At 43.8% G+C, this 18,248-nt stretch overlaps 1 protein-coding gene across 6 annotated transcripts in view; it reads left to right on the forward strand.

Moving 5' to 3' along the window:
• Positions 1–18,248, forward strand: part of LOC146201459 (autophagy-related protein 16-1-like) — a 224,025-nt gene that overhangs the window by 4,644 nt on the left and 201,133 nt on the right. For all 6 annotated transcript variants that reach the window (XM_084595861.1, XM_084595864.1, XM_084595863.1 and 3 more), the window contains exons 2-4: positions 3,857–3,971; positions 4,564–4,648; positions 13,301–13,374. In XM_084595861.1, the coding sequence (XP_084451987.1) occupies positions 3,857–3,971; positions 4,564–4,648; positions 13,301–13,374 (274 nt within the window). The remainder of the gene's footprint in view (positions 1–3,856; positions 3,972–4,563; positions 4,649–13,300; positions 13,375–18,248) is intronic.

Below are 18,248 nucleotides of genomic sequence, written 5' to 3' on the forward strand. Positions count from 1 at the left end.
CAGATGACCAAAGTAGCTGAGTTTTAACTTTAGAATTTGACCCTCCAATGAGCAGTCAGGGTTTATGGTCGACAATATCGACTGATTTGATCTTCTGGCAGTCCAAGGAACTGTCAAGAGTCTTCGCCAGCACCACAATTCAAACGCGTCAATTCTTCGGCGGTCAGCCTTTTTCACAGTCCAACTCTCGCATCCATACATCACAACTGGAAAGACCATAACACGAGTTATACGGATCTTGGTTGGCAGACTAATGTCTCTGCTCTTTACTAGGCGGTCAAGGCTAACCATTGCTCTCTTTCCCAGAAGCAGGCGTCTCCTAATTTCATGGCTGCAGTCTCCTTCCGAGGTAATCTTGGAGCCCAAGAAGAGAAAATCTGTCACAGCTTCCACTTCTTGTCCATTGATGCTCCAGGACTTGATAGGGCAAGACGCCATGATCTTTGTCTTTTTGATGTTCAGTTTAAGCCCAAACTTCTCACTCTCTTCTTGTACGCGCATCAGAAGTCTCTTGAGTTCCACTTCACTTTCTGCCATTAAAGTGGTATCATCCGCATATCTAAGGTTGTTGATATGTTTTCCAGCAATCTTCACTCCATATGAAGACTCGTCCAGACCGGCCTTCCTCATGATGCACTCTGCATATAGGTTAAATAGGCAGGGCGACAGTATGCAGCCTTGCCTCACTCCTTTCTCAATCGGAAACCAATCAGTAAGACCATGCCCAGTTCTGACTGTGGCCTCTTGTCCTTCATACAGGTTCCTGAGGAGACAGATGAGGTGAATTGGAACACCCATCTCTTGGAGAGCTTGCCACAGTCTGCTGTGATCTACTCAGTCAAACGCTTTCGCATAATCAATAAAGCAGAAGTAGATGGGTTTCTGGAACTCTCTTGCTTTTTCCATGATCCAGCGAAGGTTGGCAATCTGGTCTCTAGTTCCTCTGCCCTTGCGAAACCCAGCTTGCATGTCCGGAAGTTCCCGATCCACATACTGCTGCAGCCTACCTTGGAGGATTTTCAATATCACCTTGCTAGCATGCGAAATAAGTGTGATCGTGCGGTAGTTGGAACAATCTTTGGCACTGCCTTTCTTTGGAATGGGGATGTAAACTGACCTCCTCCAATCCTGTGGCCACTGCAGAGTTGTCCAAATCTTCTGACATAATGTATGCAGCATGCTAACAGCGTCATGGTTGAGGTTTTGAAGCAACTCAGCTGGAATGCCATCACTTCCGCTAGCTTTCTTCTTAGCAAGGCTGGCTAAGGCCCATTCAACTTCACTCTTCAGGATGCCCGGCTCGAGATCAGTAATCACAACCGTCTTATGTTGGGTTTGCACATTCGGGTCCTTCTTGTACAGTTCTTCTGTGTATTCCTGCCACCTCTTCTTTATCTCTGAGGCTTCAGTGAGGTCCTTGCCTCGTTTGTCCTTTATCATGCCCAGCTTAGCACAGAAGCTTCCTTTGATATCTTTGATTGTCTTATACAGAGCTCTTGTGTTCCTTAATTGGCTATTGTCCTCAACTGCTTGGCACTGTATGTTCAGGAAGGCATTCTTATCTCTCCTTGCTATTTTCTGAAAATCCGCATTGAGAACCTTGTATCTTTCTCTTTCCCCCATAACTTTTGCCATCCTCCTTTCCTCAGCTATTTGCAAAGCCTCTTCAGATGACCAGTTTGCTTTCTTGCATTTCTTTTGCTTTGGAACTACCTTAGTAGCAACTTCTTGTATTATATCACGAACATCAGTCCACATCTCTTCGGGCTCTCTTTCTTCTAGATCTAATTCTTGAAATCGATTGCTCACTTCCACAGCATATTCTAATGGAATTTGATCCAGATCATACCTGAAAGGCCTTCTAGTTTTCTGAGTTTTCCTCAATCGAAGCTTAATTTTGGCAACAAGAAGCTGATGATCGGTGCCACAATCGGCCCCAGGCCTTGTTTTTACTGCTTGTATAGCGCTTCTCCATCTCTGCCGGCAAAGAATATAATCGATCTGATTCCTGTACAGACCGTCCGGTGAAGTCCATGTGATTAACACTGAATATCAATTTTGTAGCGAGATCCTGAATTCTTCTGTCCTCCCTCTCACTGCTCATTTGTTGATGGACTTCTTTCTAATTTGTTCTGTTCCCTATTCAGATCTAGACTAGTTTGATACCTTACCATCCTGTGATCACTGTATTAAACCTTTCCGTTTACCTCTACATGCTGCATAATGCTGGGGTTTGAAGACAGTATGTAGTCAATTTAATTTTTGTCTCCTCATTAGGACTTTTCTATGTCCATATTTTATTTTCTGTGATTATTCACGTCATACCAGTATCACAGCCTTGAAAAAATGCGCAGATTTTCATGAAATATATATTTGCCAAAAAGTTGCATGGTTATCACTTTTTCATAAACTGTGTCATCTCTCAGCACTCCATAACACCGTTTTTTGTTTGCCTTCTTCTATTTTTCACCGACGCGTGATCCTTTCAAATTCAAGTGCATGCCATGTAAATTTAACTATGTATGCACATTCATTCGTACCACATACTACGACTGACTGGAACGCTCTGCCGTTGCATATTTGTGCTACCATTGACTTTGATAAATTTTACAAACTTTTACTTCCTTGGGTTCATTGTTATTAATTCATTTGGTCTTGTTACCTTGCATTTTTATTAATATGAATTCACATTTTATTTTAATGCTTTTAATTCCCTAAAGTTGTATAGTTGGTAATAATTTTTTCAGTGTATGCTCTTCTGTTCATATATTGTTTATTTGGTTCTTGTTTTTCCTCTATGCTCGGATGTTAATTGTAACTAATTAATATTTCTCTTCCGATGTCATATGCTGTGTGATTTGTTTGTATAATTTGTGGTTCTTGTCTATTTTTATCATTTGCCATAAGGGGCCTTTAGGAATGAACAAATAAATAATTATCTCTCTGTCCCTTCACTACGTATGCACTTTGTGGAGTGCATGATGAGTCCAGCCTCTATGCCTTGTCACCAACATTGGGCAGTTGTGAAAGTTCAAGGAGGTCCCAGCCCCTTCACGTAGCCAGTGTGAAATGCACTCAGATCATAGCCACTCACCTACAAGCACACAGCAACCACCCAGTGTGGAACAAACTGTGAGCAGCAGTACAGGGACAATGACAGAAGCAGACCCCCTGCAAGTCCAGAGAAGCCTAACATGCTAAACTTATTTACTTTTGCAGTTGGTTGCTGCAGGCATTTTTGATGTTTTTATGTTAACCAGGTTGACAAATGGGCACATTATAAACCAGGATCCATATTTGCGTCATTATCGTAACTGGAGTCATCTGATTGGTGGACACACCAGAACCGTGTGTCACCGCTTGCGATGTTTCCACCATTCAGACGGCTCCAAGTCAAGGAGATAGCAACACACTGTAAGCTTGCTTAAAAGGCACACGGAGAGAGCACTTTGTGAAACATCTGAGATTCTTTGAATGCATTGAGCACACTATGTATTGTAGCACAAGGGTTACCTGCATTCTGTTAGCTACACCTGTCTTTGAGGGGATGTCAATTTGTGGGAATGCTTCAGCTGCATAGAAGTGTTATGGCTGATGTGTGTGGCTTCATGCACAGCGTCTTTTCATAGCAGCTGGCTGAGGCTGCTACGTGCCTGGTGCTTTTTGTGGTTGTATTAGCCATATTAGAGACAGCTACACCTGCTACCAAGGTTGTTTGAATTGTGGCTATTGTCCATCTTTTGCCGAGATGTAATGTGTTTCAAAGGGTTTTGCTGTGATCTTTCCCAATTGTCACTCTTGGTGAAAGGCTCAGTTTTGGGAAGTAATTTCAGGGTGTTCCCTTTGTGTGTTTCAGGCACGCAGCTGTTTGAGCGTGTGGATGCCCTTCGCGCGGACAATGTGCAGCTGACAGTACAGAAGGAGCGCCTGCAGCAGGAGAACCTGCAGCTACAGATGAACTCCGAATCCAGGTGGATGCTGCACTTGCATGCATTCAGATGATGACACTCGTAATGGGGTTGAGAAATGGTAGGCTTATGAAATAGGGCCTACGTCAGCATGCACTTGCTCATAGCTATGAATACATTCCAAACTTGCAGCATTATTTCAGGGCATAGGAAGCCAGTGCTATGCGTGTAGAGGTGCAGCCACAATGGCCCTGAGCACGATTACCAAATGACTTCCAAGTTTACTGTAAACACACTTTCGTGGTTAACTCTTGTTTCTATTCTGAATTGTACTTTTCATTTCTCACGCGAAAATTTCATAGAAATGTGGATGTAACAAAAAATTTGGGATTTTTTCCAATTTTGTTATGACCAGGTGTAAACAAGTCTTCAATGTTGCAGTGTCATTTCTGGGATATCTGTAATTTGAAGGATGTCAGATGCAAAACTACCCAAAACACTTTTTAATTCATGGGTGGCACCCACTGAGAGTGACAGCAGAGTGACGCATTCCCCTAGCATTTAGTGGAATGTGAAACCATATAATATGCTTTTTCCATGGAAACCCTACTTTTTGTGGTATCACAATCTGAAGCTCGCCATATTTTGCTTGCAGCATGGGGAAACCTCGAGCAGCTTTAGAGACCAAAATCTACCAGCTACAAGAAGAGATGACCGAACTGCTGCGGCGCAAGTCAGAGGTGAGGAGCAGCCTGCACATCTCCTGTGCCTTATTGCCATTGTGCCTCAGCGTCAGCACTGTTTTCTAGCTAAGCTGATTAGTATGGTGGATGTTTCAATAAATAAGTCTGTGCGGTTGGCCTTTCTGTCAGCCACTGAAATTGAGTGTTCTTGATATCTTTGTGTGTTTTAATTGACTCTCAAAAAGCTTACCAAAATTGCTTACCTTTTAAAATGTAGTCGTGTACTTAAGCTGCAAAATGCGCTTTTTGTGGCCAACCCTCTAGAGTTGAAAATTGCAGCCGACACAGTTGCCGACTCCTCTTTGGTGCTGGGAACAACACGTTGGGCTGGGCGACTCTTCATCGATAGATGTGTCGTATTCTTTTGAGAATGCTCCAAGGGCTAGACACAAAAGGCACCTTCTAGCACCAGCCCTAACAATCAGAGCTGTGACTGCCAATCCGCAGTGCGGTAAGCTGTCACCATGGCAGGTTTGGGCCAAAGGAGAAAGACACTCGAAGCAGGCTTTATTTTGCCGAGTAATTTCACGGCAAAGACAGCGCTCAAAAAGAACAGCACATCGAGCGAACATCCTGCTTTCGTGAAAGAAAGCCACCAAAATAGGGAAGCACACGTGAAAAGGGAAGGAGAATAGGCTCGCACTCACAGCCTGTAGTGCGTACAGTAGCTGGTGATTCAGGTGATGCTCTCTTCGGCAAAAAGACTGAACTGCACACGTGCACCGGCCATATAGGCCAGAGGAAATGGCAGGAAGCTCCCAAGTTATGGAGGGGCGGCCTCTATGGCTATGCCAGCACTGTGGGGTACTGGGAAGGTCTGCCCTCCTCTCACCATCCTTCCTAACAGCACGCGCGTAACCTCGTAACCACCGTTACAGTGGAATGGAGGACTCGTGTATCCCCACTACCAGTATGACGAGCACAGTTCTCGTGGTTAAAGGGCTGTGCCAGATAACACAGTTTTGGAAGGCAAAGATTCTAATTGTAATGATAGTTGAACCAGGTATGTTTTAATGGGCTGCATGCCACAATGAGCCCCAGTCCATGTGGCTATGCGAGCACGTCTGCACAAGAGCACTGTGGTGGTCTGTGCAGTGCATCCAGCTGCTCCAAACATGTCACTGCCTTCTTAAGGTGGTCCCAAATACTACTAAGGTTTCACTGAGGTTTAACCTTGAAACCCTGAAATGCCTGACGAGAGAAGGAACAGCGCTCAACTGACAACATTCAGTGTGCCATCGCTATATATACTCTGGCACCGCAGAACAACGTCAAATGAACACATGTGACAGACCTCTCTGACATGCAGATATTTTTTCGTCAGATCCAGCCATTACAAAATAGCAAATAGTTGAGCTCTTTCTCTGATATGGCAACAGACACATTTCGCACCAAACTTCATAATTTCTGATGCCTCAATAACCTTTCTTGTTAGCTTATCTTTGTGGGTGGTGATAGTCTGTCTTTTATTTTTCAATAATGGATAACATGAGCAGTCGCGGCAGTGAAGCAGACAGCATTCTTGCTCCCTAAGTTTGTCATTCAGACAACATGTTTGGCCGATGTACGAACAGCCGCAAGCCAGGGGGATTGAGTAAGCAACATTATTCATGCAAGACACATATTTACTGTTAGGATTTTTCTTGCAATTATTAACATCTTTTTTTGTCCTCTTTCCAGTTCCATTTACATGCAAGCACATGACACTTAATCTGACAGGGGCTGAAAACACCACATCAACACCGGCTCTTTTTCCTATTCTTTTCAATACATGGATACTATAGGGTATAAGTGGTATAACGGCCACATTCCTTTCGACGTTGCTATTTGACTCTGTCGCCAATCCCTATCTTAACATTCTTTTCATTACTGAAGCAAAAATTTCAAGAGGGTATCCTGCTTGAACAAGCCTATCTACTGCATTGCAAAAATAGCTTGTTTTAGCATTCTGTAGTTGCTTTCTTAAATGCTATTGTGCGTAGAGATCTGATTTAATGATTGGAGTGGGAATAATTCAGTCGCCTGAGTGCTTTTGAATGGTATAATCTTGTAATAAGCCCAGATGGCTTGGCATGCTTGCTCAAGCGCACTGTGTCAGGCACTGCGGCTCCAGCGAGTGTGCTCACATGCTTGTGCGGTAAGAGGCACGATACTGTCGCCTCGCTATAGTGGCTATGCTTCAACACCTGTATTGATTGAAAGTATACAGCGTACATAAGGGCAACGTGACTTTTTCTTGCTTGTGTTTTTTCCTAAAGAGGTGATGATAGTATTAGTGTATTGCTTCGTTTTTCATCTCTCTGTGTCTGTTCTGCTGATGCCACTCTAGGTCTGTATCAGCCAGCTCAAAAACAGAACGAAGTGCCTTCCAACTAGTTTATTGCACACACGAAGCTAAGCTTGAATCGTCAGATCTGGTGACATGTCACCTGTGATCTTGTTTACCGTGTAGCACAAGAAATTTCCTTTCGCCCATGTACAGAGAAATTGTAGTAGCAAAGCTGCCTTTCTTTTCTACATCATCATCATCAGTCTGACTATACCCACTGCAAGGCAAAGGCCTCTCCCATATTCCTCCAGTTAACCCGGTCCCGTGCGAGCTGCATCCGCTTAACCTCAATTGCGCTTAACCTCAGCGTTTGTCCTTTGTCCATGTACAACTAAGCAGTGCAGCATTTGTGAGAAGATCTCAAGCACTTCTTATCCGCTTGACCCCTGCAAACCTCATCCGCCCCCTGCTATGCTTTCCTTCCGTTGGAATCCAGTTTGTTGCCCTAAGCTACCATCGGTTATCCTTTCTTCGCACTACATGTCCTGCCCATGCCCATTTCTTCTTCTTGATTTCCACTAGAATGTCAGTAACTTGAGTTATTTCTCTGACCCAGTCTGCACTCTTCCTATCTCTTAATGTTACCCCTACCATTTTTCGTTCCATAGCCCTCTGCATTGTCCTCAACTTAAGTAGAACCCTCTTTGTTAGCTTCCACGTTTCAGCCCCATAGGTAAGTACAGGTGAGCTGCAACTGTTGTATAGGCGATGCGCAAAACGCCGACAACGCCGCCTGTCGCCAATGCCGCAAAGCGTAGGCGGGCTCGGTCGGGCGCTGTTCGTGTCAGCCTCTATGCGCGCGCGTCGCGTTTTCATCTTTGGTCGTGGTTTAACTGATATAACGCCGCTGTCAATCTTTAGCAATGTCCGGGAAGAATTGCTGCGAAGTTGATTTTTCAAACAGACATAAAACCTTGCCAGGAACACGTTTGTATAAGTTTCCAGTGATGCTTCACGAGAACGACGGCGGCCGTGAATCGTGGTTTTTCGACGCAGAAAGCAAGAAATCGCACCGAATGACATTTGTTCAGGTTAATGCCATTTTTTTTTCGATGCGCTGCTACACGACCAAAGCTAATGTCATTTCCAAAGTATGGTAACTGCGATTGACATGCAAATGTTGGTGCGCCTTCAATATGTTGCGAAGATCACTGCGCTGTAAATGAAAGCTACCTTTAAATTGACATTCCTGTCTTGCATGCCTTGTAACCAACCTGTTGATTAGTACTATCAATTACGAAGTTAGCGGCAGTGTCGGCGGCGTTTGTTTTCGAAAGGGCACGGAAGGTGCACACGTCTGCGCTCGACTGCGAAACGCGTACGAGTTTCAACAACGCATACACTTTGCGCACTAAACCAAGTGTCAAGATCAACACGTAAAATAGGCAGTATCTAGTGTACTCTCCGAAGGCGCTTCTATAGAACCTTCGAGTATCGCCATACGACGCAGCATACTACAGCACCGTTGACTCCCGTACGTTTTCGCCAGATCGTTCGCTTGGCGTATTAAGGCCCGTCGAAAAATGCCCTAGCTTGTCCTCATCAAGAAAACATATGGCAAATTCGTAACGCTTGCCACATCGGATACCGCGAGCTTACCGCAACGACGCTTCCCGCGAAAGCAGCCGACGACGGCGCTCTGGCCGCGTGCTAGGCCCTAGTCGTCGCTATGCCTAAGCGCCTAAACGGTTTCACATCAAAGCCGTAGCTGGAAGCGCTTTGGAAATAGTATTTTTTTTATTCCTTCATCAAATTAGGCGCTTATTATCCATAATCAACAGAGCATGCGTTTTGAAGGTGATGAAAGAAATTCGCCGTGTCGGCCACTCGGCGCCGACAGACCGCGGCAGCAGGAGCGACCTGTTCCGCCCGCGCTGGGTGCGGTGGCTACGGATTGGCTGGCAGCAATGGGTGCCAGTTTTTTCTTTTTTTTTTTACAATGGTATTTGGCATATTTCACATAGATGACAAGCTGCACAATTATAGGAGCACAGTAGCATTTATTGCAGGTGGCACGTTTGTAGTTTATTTTGGGTGTATCTTCTCATCGAGTCTCGGCGTCGAGATAACACATTTCCTCGTTGATCGCATTCGGATGAGTACCTCACACTCATTCGATACCTAAGGTCGTTTTCATCGAATGTCATTATATTTTCTCGGGTAGCAGCAAACAAATATCATTTTGAACGAACGTCATTCGATGGAAAAGGTACTAAATTTACCGTGTGGCAGGGCTGAGTGATAACTATTGATAACTATGTTTTTAGTGTTTTCTGCTTGTCATTGCACTTTCCATGAACACTTCTTGTTTAAATTTGGTTGACTCCGCTACCGGGAATATACAATACGCATTAGATTTGTTAAATGCTTAGCCAGACAATATTTAGCGTGCATTGACATCGCACAGCACACGGTTGCATTTTGCGTTTCGCCTCCACTTAAACGCGGGTGGCGCGGTCGACTTCGGTCCCGATAACTCGATCTTCCTCAGTAGCCTGAGCCGCTGCGGCAGGTTATTGAACAGACAATTTCCAATATGCGTTTTGAAACTTTCCATGCAATTACTTTGAAGACCAGAGCCAGTGTTCTTGTTGGCTGGCAAGATTACGAAAACATAACATGTCACTGTACTTGATATTCAATCTAAATGTTCTAGAGCTTGTTATAAAGCGCGCTGTAATTCTGCAGTTGGGCGCGAGGGTGATACAAATGAAATCAACATGATATTACAATAATAAAATAGGATATAAAGTTTAAATCTAATATGCTCTTGGCTAACCTGTGATGCGGCTTTTCAGATATGCTGATATCTCATTCCCCCATGAAATTATCTACCCGGTCTGCCTTTTTGACGACGGAATACGTGAAATCCATGCCGTACAGGCAGTGGTAAAGCGCAAGCATGAAAAATCTGAACTCTAATTACAGGAGCCCAATATGCGCTATTTATCTGATGCTCAGAATTTGCAAGCTCGCTGGCTTTTCCTGCGGTCGCACCGCTACGAAACCGCTCGCAGTTTCGAAGACGCTACCTAGTTTTCTGTAGCAATTTATTGCATGTAAACGAAGCAAGCGTGTACCATGAAGCAAAGAAAGAGCATTGGTTCATAGGTCAAGGAATGAACGAATTAGGGTGGCGTTGTAATGAAAGCGGGGCACCCAAAATGAACTGCACTTCGTATATATGCGCAACCTTGTTTACGCCAGTCTGCAGGAGACACTTGACGCATATGGAGGCGATGCAGTTTCAGACAGCCGTGATATCAAACACATGTCCGCTATTATAAAAGGCGATCCCCTTGCGCACACTGTCACCGCGGAAGTGCCCGCGAGACGCGCACAAACGGCAGATCGCACGCGCGCGCCACGGCCAGGCTTGCCGCATGAGGCCCGCCTCGGGTTCCGACTGCCGCCGCTAGGCGCAGCGCCCCTATAGGCGCTGCGCATGGCGTATACTTTCCTCTTGAGCGATACCGGTAAGCTGCTAGTCATAATCTGGGAGTGCTTGCCAAATGCGCTCCATCCCAGTCTTATTCTCCTTGTTATTTCCCTTTCATGCTCTTGATCTGTCCTAAATAGACCTATTCGCCTACTACTTCCAGTGCTTCGCTGCCTAACGTAAACTGCTGTTCCTTCCCTAGGCTGTAGAACATTGCCTTAGTCTTCTGCATATTGATTTTCAAGCCTACATTTTTACTTTTCCTGTCTAGATCATCAATCATTCTTTGCAATTCATCCCCTGAGTTACTTAGCAAGGCAATGTCATGAGCAAATCGCAGATTACTAAGGTATTCTCCATCTACTCTTATCCCTAAATGCTCCCATTCCAAGTCTCTGTGCAAGCTGTGAATAGTACTGGGGAGATCGAGTCTCCTTACCTAACACCTTTCTTTATAGGAATTTTGTTACTTTCTTTATGCAGAACTATGGTGGCTGTGCAGCCACTATATATATCTTCCAGCACTTTCACATACGGCTCGCCTACCCCCTTATTTCACAATGCCTGCATCACCGCCGAGGTTTCAACTGAGTCAAATGCTTTTTCATAATCAATGAATGCTATGTATAAGGGCTGGTTATATTCTGAGCATTTTTCTATCACCTGGTTGATGGTATGGATATGATCGATAGTAGAGTAGCCTTTCCGGAAACCTGCTCGATTTTTTTCTTGATTGCAGTCTAAGGTTGTCCTGATTCTATTAGCGATTACCTTAGTAAATACCTTATACGTAACAGACAGTAAGCTGATTGGTCTGTAATGTTTCAAGTCCTTAGCATCCCCTTTCTTATGAATGAGAATAATGTTTGCGTTCTTCCATGGTTCCGGTATCGTCGATGACACCAGGCATTGCGTATACAGGATGGCCAGTTTTTCCAGCATGACATCCCCCCATCCTTAAAAAATCTATAATTACCTGATCCCCTCCAGTTGCTTTCCCCCTTTTCATAGTTTCTAATGCTTTCCTAACTTCGTCCTTCATCACTGGTGGAACGTCTGACTTCATTTCCCTGCCGCCAATCTCATTATTGTTGTGACTTCATTGTCTGCTATAGAGATCGGTACAGAACTCCTCGGCTACTTTGACTATCTTGTCCATATTCGTGATGACGTTGCCCGCCTTGTCTCTTAGCGCATACATCTGATTTTTGCCAATTTCTTCTTCATCGCTTTAAGGCTTCCCCCATTCTTTACAGCATGCTCAATTTTCTCTAATTTTCTCCTTATATCGGCCACTTTGCGCTTATTGATTAGCTTTGATATCTCTGCCAATTCTATCTGGTCTGTTGGATTGGAAACTTTCATACTCTGTCGTTTCTTAATCAAATCCTGCGTCTCCTTAGACAGCGCACCAGTATCCTCTCTAACTATCCTACCGCCTACTAAAAAAAAAGCACTTAAAAAAAAACACATAAAGCACCTAAATAAGCTCCCTAGCTGTCTTGTCTTTGACGAGCTGATTGAAGCATTTTATAAACAAAAAAAGAAAGACAGCTGATCCATAAGTGATACTACGATTGCTCTTTACATGGCAGAAAAGAAATTCCTTGAGCATGTGCTGTCACGTTACCTTAGGTGTCTGCATAGGTGATGATAAAAGCTACATATATACATATACGTTTCGTGTGTGCAATAAATTAGTTGGAAAAAAAAGCTGCTTCATCCCATCATCTTCATGCTTGTCCTGTTTTTTCGCCTTTAAGTATTAAAAAATGGGCTATAACCAACTAGCAGAACAGCAAGTTCTTTGATACCAAATTTTCTCAGCTCTGTTTTTGACCTTGTATTTGCACACATATCCTCCTCACCTCGGCATTGCTCTTTATTGTCGAAAAACTTCCCTTCATGCATTGCACATACTCAGGATGTCTAGCAACCAGGAAAACCGCGCATTGTCAGGGAAATTTTATGCACAGGGAAATGTCAGGGAAACCATCAAAAATTTCGCCAAGTCAGGGAAAATCGCACGATATATTCTGCAGTGCATTTTCATTTTAAGCCGGCGCAGAGAAAGTATCTTATTCATGCAGATTTTTTTTTTTTTTAGCTGTCTCGCCAGCGCGCGGCAGCCGCGGCTGCCACGTCGCAAGGAGAGGCACGATATATTACTTTGACGCTAGCGTATGGCTGAGCTGCCACAATAGAAGAACCAATACTTCCATGAGTAATAAATTATGCGCTGCGTAGAGTAGTGCACGAAAAAAGCGGGAATAACCGCACTGGCAGTGGCCAGCGCAGATGTGCTCCTCAAGCTGCGCTGCTGTGGTCGCTGGGAAATGTCAAGCGCAGCTACATTGGAATGGTTTTGATGTTCTTAATGGCCTTTTCACTATTGTAAATTGCTGAATTAAATGGCTTTATTGTTATTAGGAGGGAGGTACATTTCTGAGCCTCTTCACTCTTCAGGGACAGTGAACTGAAATAATCAGGGAAAACCTGGTCAGGGATTTTGAAACTAGTGGTTTGCTAGACACCCTGATATTTCAAAGGACTGGAACTGCCTTCTCGGGTTGCTCACCTTCATTGTTGGTCTTTTTTTAGTGCCTTAGCTGACATAACCAGGAATGTAACAAACTTGTAAACTGTATATAGCTAATGTTGTAAAACCAGAAAACATTTGTGCCTGCAATACCATGTTTTTCTAACTACTGTAAGGCCTCTCGCCCTGAAAGTAATCCAAGTAAATAAATTGTCAACAGCATTCAGCATATGGTGGACAGCCACAGGTGAATTAAGCCTTATTTTAAGGTAGTAAGCTTTTGATATGTGCAGCATAAAGGGCCTTATGTTGCCACTCTTAACAGGTGCACTTGCCTTTCAGCATTCACAGCAGCTGATTGACGTCAAGAACAGCCTAGAGGAGAAGGAACGGCAACTCCAACAGAAGGAGGCAAGGCAAGCACCTCCTTCTTGCTCCCTATTGGCTGCTGCGGTCATTCGTGTGACGAGAGTGTTTGCTTTGTTTTGTTCAAGCGTCGTCAAGTCACTTTCTGCATTTAGCACAAATCTAGTTTGGCCAATCGGTTACTGGATGGCAGGAATAGATTTTTTTAGAACTCATTCTAAACAATGTTTGGGGTGTTCTTTTCTGTCTTGACACCGGTAGTTCTAATGAAAGAGCAGGGAAAGTCTCGGCAGTGAATGCTGCCCAACACGTGTCAACACAGCCAGAAAGCCACCGAGTCCACTTCTACTGCAAATGACGATGGGCAGGCAGAGTGATAAGAGGGCAGCCAATGTGAGTTACTGTGGGTGAGATCAGCCCATTCCCTTTCCTCCTCCCACAGCAGCAGCAGCTGGATGGCAATGAGATTGAGGCTCAAAAGTAAGGCTTTGTTATCTACACCACTGTTCCCAGAAATGTGGGAAGGGCACTTTGGGTCTTCTTTTTTACAGCTGTCCAACCTAAAGCCAGCCTTCTCACAAATGGCTTAGAGTAGAAACTGTGTGGCAGTTTCTGGTTGCAATCACTGCCATTCGCTGAGGGAAACAAAATTGCCCCAGGTCTTGAACTTGTCTATCATGCAGTGCTGTTTGCTTTATCGACCCTGCAAAGAAGGAGGGAAATCAGGAGGACATTGACAAAGGGATGGCATGCCATACACATGCACTGTTAATGTTAATCAGAAAATCCATCATGAGTGGATGACGTTTGGCAGCAGCTGCCTTGCATATCAGAATCCACCCCTAGGCCGCACAGCCACGTTTATGTGGTTTGGTTAAAGTGGAGCTTTATGTCCTTCATAATTTTTAAAATGTATTAAGGTCTTCTCATGGCTAATGGGGAAGATGGTCACAGTGGAGCTCATATGCTGTTGCATACAAAGGAATCTCTTCTTGTATGTGGGTGCATGAGCAGGTAACTGCAATCCTGCATTGTGTGTCTCTTCATAGTGGCCAGTTTAGTTGCGTCGGGCATAATGTTATACACAAAAGCTACTGGCAGCTGTTTTGGCAGAAATGTGCTCCGTTATGCAAACTTATGTAGTCGAAATGAATTAAAAAATGGGAAATAAAAATATAAATTGCGACTAACTAGAGCGATAAATTGAGCTACCAGGGGCGTGAAAGCGAAACCTGAATTCAAATTTTTATCTGCTTCCCATTTGCCTTTTGTCACTCTTATAACCAAGGTCTGATATTTTTTGTGTAGTTCTAAAGCGGGCTTCTGCTGTAGTATTTTTGAAAACTGACTAATAAGAATTGCAAAGTTGGTCGTGCGGGGAGCATGTAGCCAGGCATGGTGGCTTCAGATATTGGCAGTGATGATGCGAGCAGTAAAAGAAATGGCCATAGTATTTGCACATGCAAGATGAATAAGTGTGGCTTCTTGGATTTGAAGGAGGCTACTTGTCGATCAGTTATGCATAAAACACTGGTTGAAAGCACGCTGTCCAGAGCATGCTTGCACTGGAAAGGGAAATGTTGTGCATGCCACTCAGTGACACTTAGGAGCTGAAGGCATTCCAAGCGAGACAATACAAACTGAATTTTGTGCATCCAAACCAACTGCTCTGTATTGGGGTGCATGATTACTTACGGCTGTAGTGATGTCGTGAGGACTGCAGTCGATCACCGCTAAGAAGTCCAAGCTGACAAAATGAAGAATATTTTTCTCAAAGTACTTTCATGACAGCAGCTATTGTATTTTTTGCACAAAAGAGGGATGTCACCATTCCCAAGATGCACATTTACTAAAAGATGGAAAAATGATGTAAGGGGTTCTATTTCTGATACTTTCCAACAGTTGAGGTTTCATTTGTGTATTAATCACTTGACAAAATGTGATCCCTCCATGGCACGGACAGACAACTTTGGCATGTGGTCGTACTTGCTTGTTTCAAGAAAGAGGGCTTCTGTGCTTAACAACTTATGAGCCACATACACTGATTCATTCAGGAGAGCCCACTATTGTGTCACATATTGTGTGAGATCCTCGTTTTTCTGCCTGACAGCATGTATAGCTAATCTCGACACAGGGTTTGGTTTGATCATATCCGACATTGCACTCATTGCTGCCTCATCAAGGTGCCTAGTTTTGTCTAGTTGGGGGGTGCAAATTAAGTCGGCATTAAGTTCCATACCGCGCATGCATGGAGCAGCAGTGACCGACAAAGGGGGACGTGCGGATACCACCTGAGAAAGGATACGGCTGCACACCTGGGCTTCAGTTTAGCAGCGGCACGCATCAGAGGCCCATTCAAGCCCTATTTTCTCCCTATTGAAGTCCTGCAAGTGCGCTGATTCTATCTTTCGAAGCGCAAGAAGCTTTCAACTATCCATTTAAACATGCGCAGTTTAAGAAACAAGGTAGATGATTTAGTGCTATTCTTCCAGTCTCTGAAAGTAAAATTTAGAGTAATAGTTTTAACAGAAACATGGTTAACAAAGGGCGACACACCTTATCTGCCAGGAAAACGGGGAGGTGCTGTATATCTTGAGGAAAATATACCCTATGAAGTTATAGACAATTTAACGAGATGTGTCCAACATACATAAAGCTTATTTGTTAAGTTAGCTAGTATCACGATTGGAGCACTATACAGACCGCCATCTGGCAACGTGTCTGAATTTTGCGATTTCTTTGAAAATGCACTTGGCTTGATTGGATGCATCACAAAATCTTTGCTATTTTTGGAGATGTAGATATTAATACGATGTCTGACAGTCCACATGCAAATGAATTTCGTGACCTTGTCCACCTGTATGCTTGTACTAATGTTGTTACAATCCCAACAAGAGTGACCATCGACACAGCAACATGTCTTGACATCTGTGTTACAAACATGAATTGTGAGGATATTGATGCGGGTGTTGTATTATGTGACCTCAGTGATCACCTCCCTGTTTTCTGCTTGGGACCATCTCTAACTAGCAAAACTAGGCAAAGCCAAGAAAAGACTTGTTATCGCATAAGTGATCAAAACATGATTAATTTTTGTTCACTCATTGAAAACAAAAGTTGGGACAACGTATATAAGGAACAAAATGCCACAATTGCCTACAAAATATTTCTCAACAGATTTTTACAGTGCTATGATGCAGCTTTTCCCTTGAGCGAGTGTAATGTTTGTTCCGGCGTCCAACAACGAACACGCAGCATGGAAGCAGCAAGAAGAAGAGCATTTATTTGAGACAAGCGTCCTGTTTGTAAACAAAGGTGGCGCTGCGATCGGCAGCGACATGGGGTGTAGGCAAAAGCGCAGCGTGCCTACACTGCGCAAAGCGACGCTGCCTTCGAAACCAGTTCACGCGTGCGAATATTTTGAACCGTAGGCTTCGCTTATACATAAAAATAGCTCTGGTGAGTATTTCCGCACGTGACTAGCCGATTGCAGCTTGAATTACCTTCTGCGTGGCCTCAACAGCGTGGCTACGGTACGTAGGCGACTGCCGTGAGTGATTAAGTTAAATAAAAACGAGAAAGGGCAATGTAGAAGAAGACTTATAGTCAACACTGTTGAACTTACGGGCAGATTCCTAGCGCATGCAAGGAGGACGACAATATGAATGACTGGAAGTGCGCTTTTCATATGACGACTCAATTGACTGGCTTTCTGCTGCTTCAAGCACTCACACTAAGGAACAATATTATCGGCAGCTATATATAGTAAACTAAAAATCACATTTTTAGCTCACTTTACTGGCAATTTAAGTCACAGAATTTCATATAGAAGAACTCAATCTTTTTTTTCTTTGTAACATGGTGGCAGAGTGCGCTGCCAACTTGTTTTCGCCTGCTCGATAAAAAGACGTTTGACGTCTGTCTCATCTTACAGACGTAGCAAGGTCATTCACAGTACATTATGAATGCCAGTAAGAAAGCTCTGATTTTGTTCTCTTTGCTCTCTAGGAGACACGCATGAGTGCAGATGCAACGTTCTCCACGATCGCTTGCAGCGAAAAATGCGCGATCTGCTGAGATTTTTTTAATATACTTGGAAATTTTTTATTCAAATGCGCGTCATCTTATTCTGCTTATTTTGCACCCATCATAGTCGATTCCATTTTGGGACAATAAACTCCATGTACCAACTATACTTAAAATATCCTGCTCGATCAGAGCTAGGTTGTACGTGGATATTTAATTCGTTCATCAGGATTTTTATAATGACCTTCAAAAATAAAATTTAAAAATATGAGAAATAACGCTGCGCGACTGCCGGAATTATAACAATGTTTACTATATAGAACTGGTGATGAAGAGTCACTCGTTGAAACTCGCGGAAATAAAAACAGAGAAAAGTTACTTTACAAGTCCGGGCCTGTTCTTGCCGGCAATATCGCACTGGAGTAACCGCTCAAGGTACTTGCAATTACTATCCCAGCAGCTTTTGTGTCATTTCTGTGTGAACATATGCATAGGCAGTACTGCAAGTGAATGGAACTCACAGTGCAGCTTCCCTGTGGGATTATACACATACGGAATATATCGCGTCTGATCTTCGTATGACTTGATAGTATATCAAAACGGGCACGAGCTGCAGGCGTTTGTTCTTGCGCTATTCATCGTGCCGCTGAAAAGCAATCATGATAATTAAGGGTTGCAAATGAACTGATCTAGTTTCGGTGAAGAACTGCAAGGCATGTTAATCGCGAAGGCAATCCGTCCGAATAATAATTGGTTGAGAGGAATGGAAAGGCGCAGTATCGGTCACACTTGTTGCTGTGGACACCTGAACCGCGCCGTAAGGAAGGGAGGAAAGTGGGAATGAACGTGGAAAGAGAGAAAGAAGAGGTGTAGTGGAGGGCTACAGAGTAATTTCGAC

The sequence above is a fragment of the Amblyomma maculatum genome, chromosome 2, assembly GCF_055883805.1.
Source record: "Amblyomma maculatum isolate TAMU_Amacu chromosome 2, ASM5588380v1, whole genome shotgun sequence".
In the NCBI taxonomy this organism is placed as follows: Eukaryota; Metazoa; Arthropoda; class Arachnida; order Ixodida; family Ixodidae; genus Amblyomma; species Amblyomma maculatum.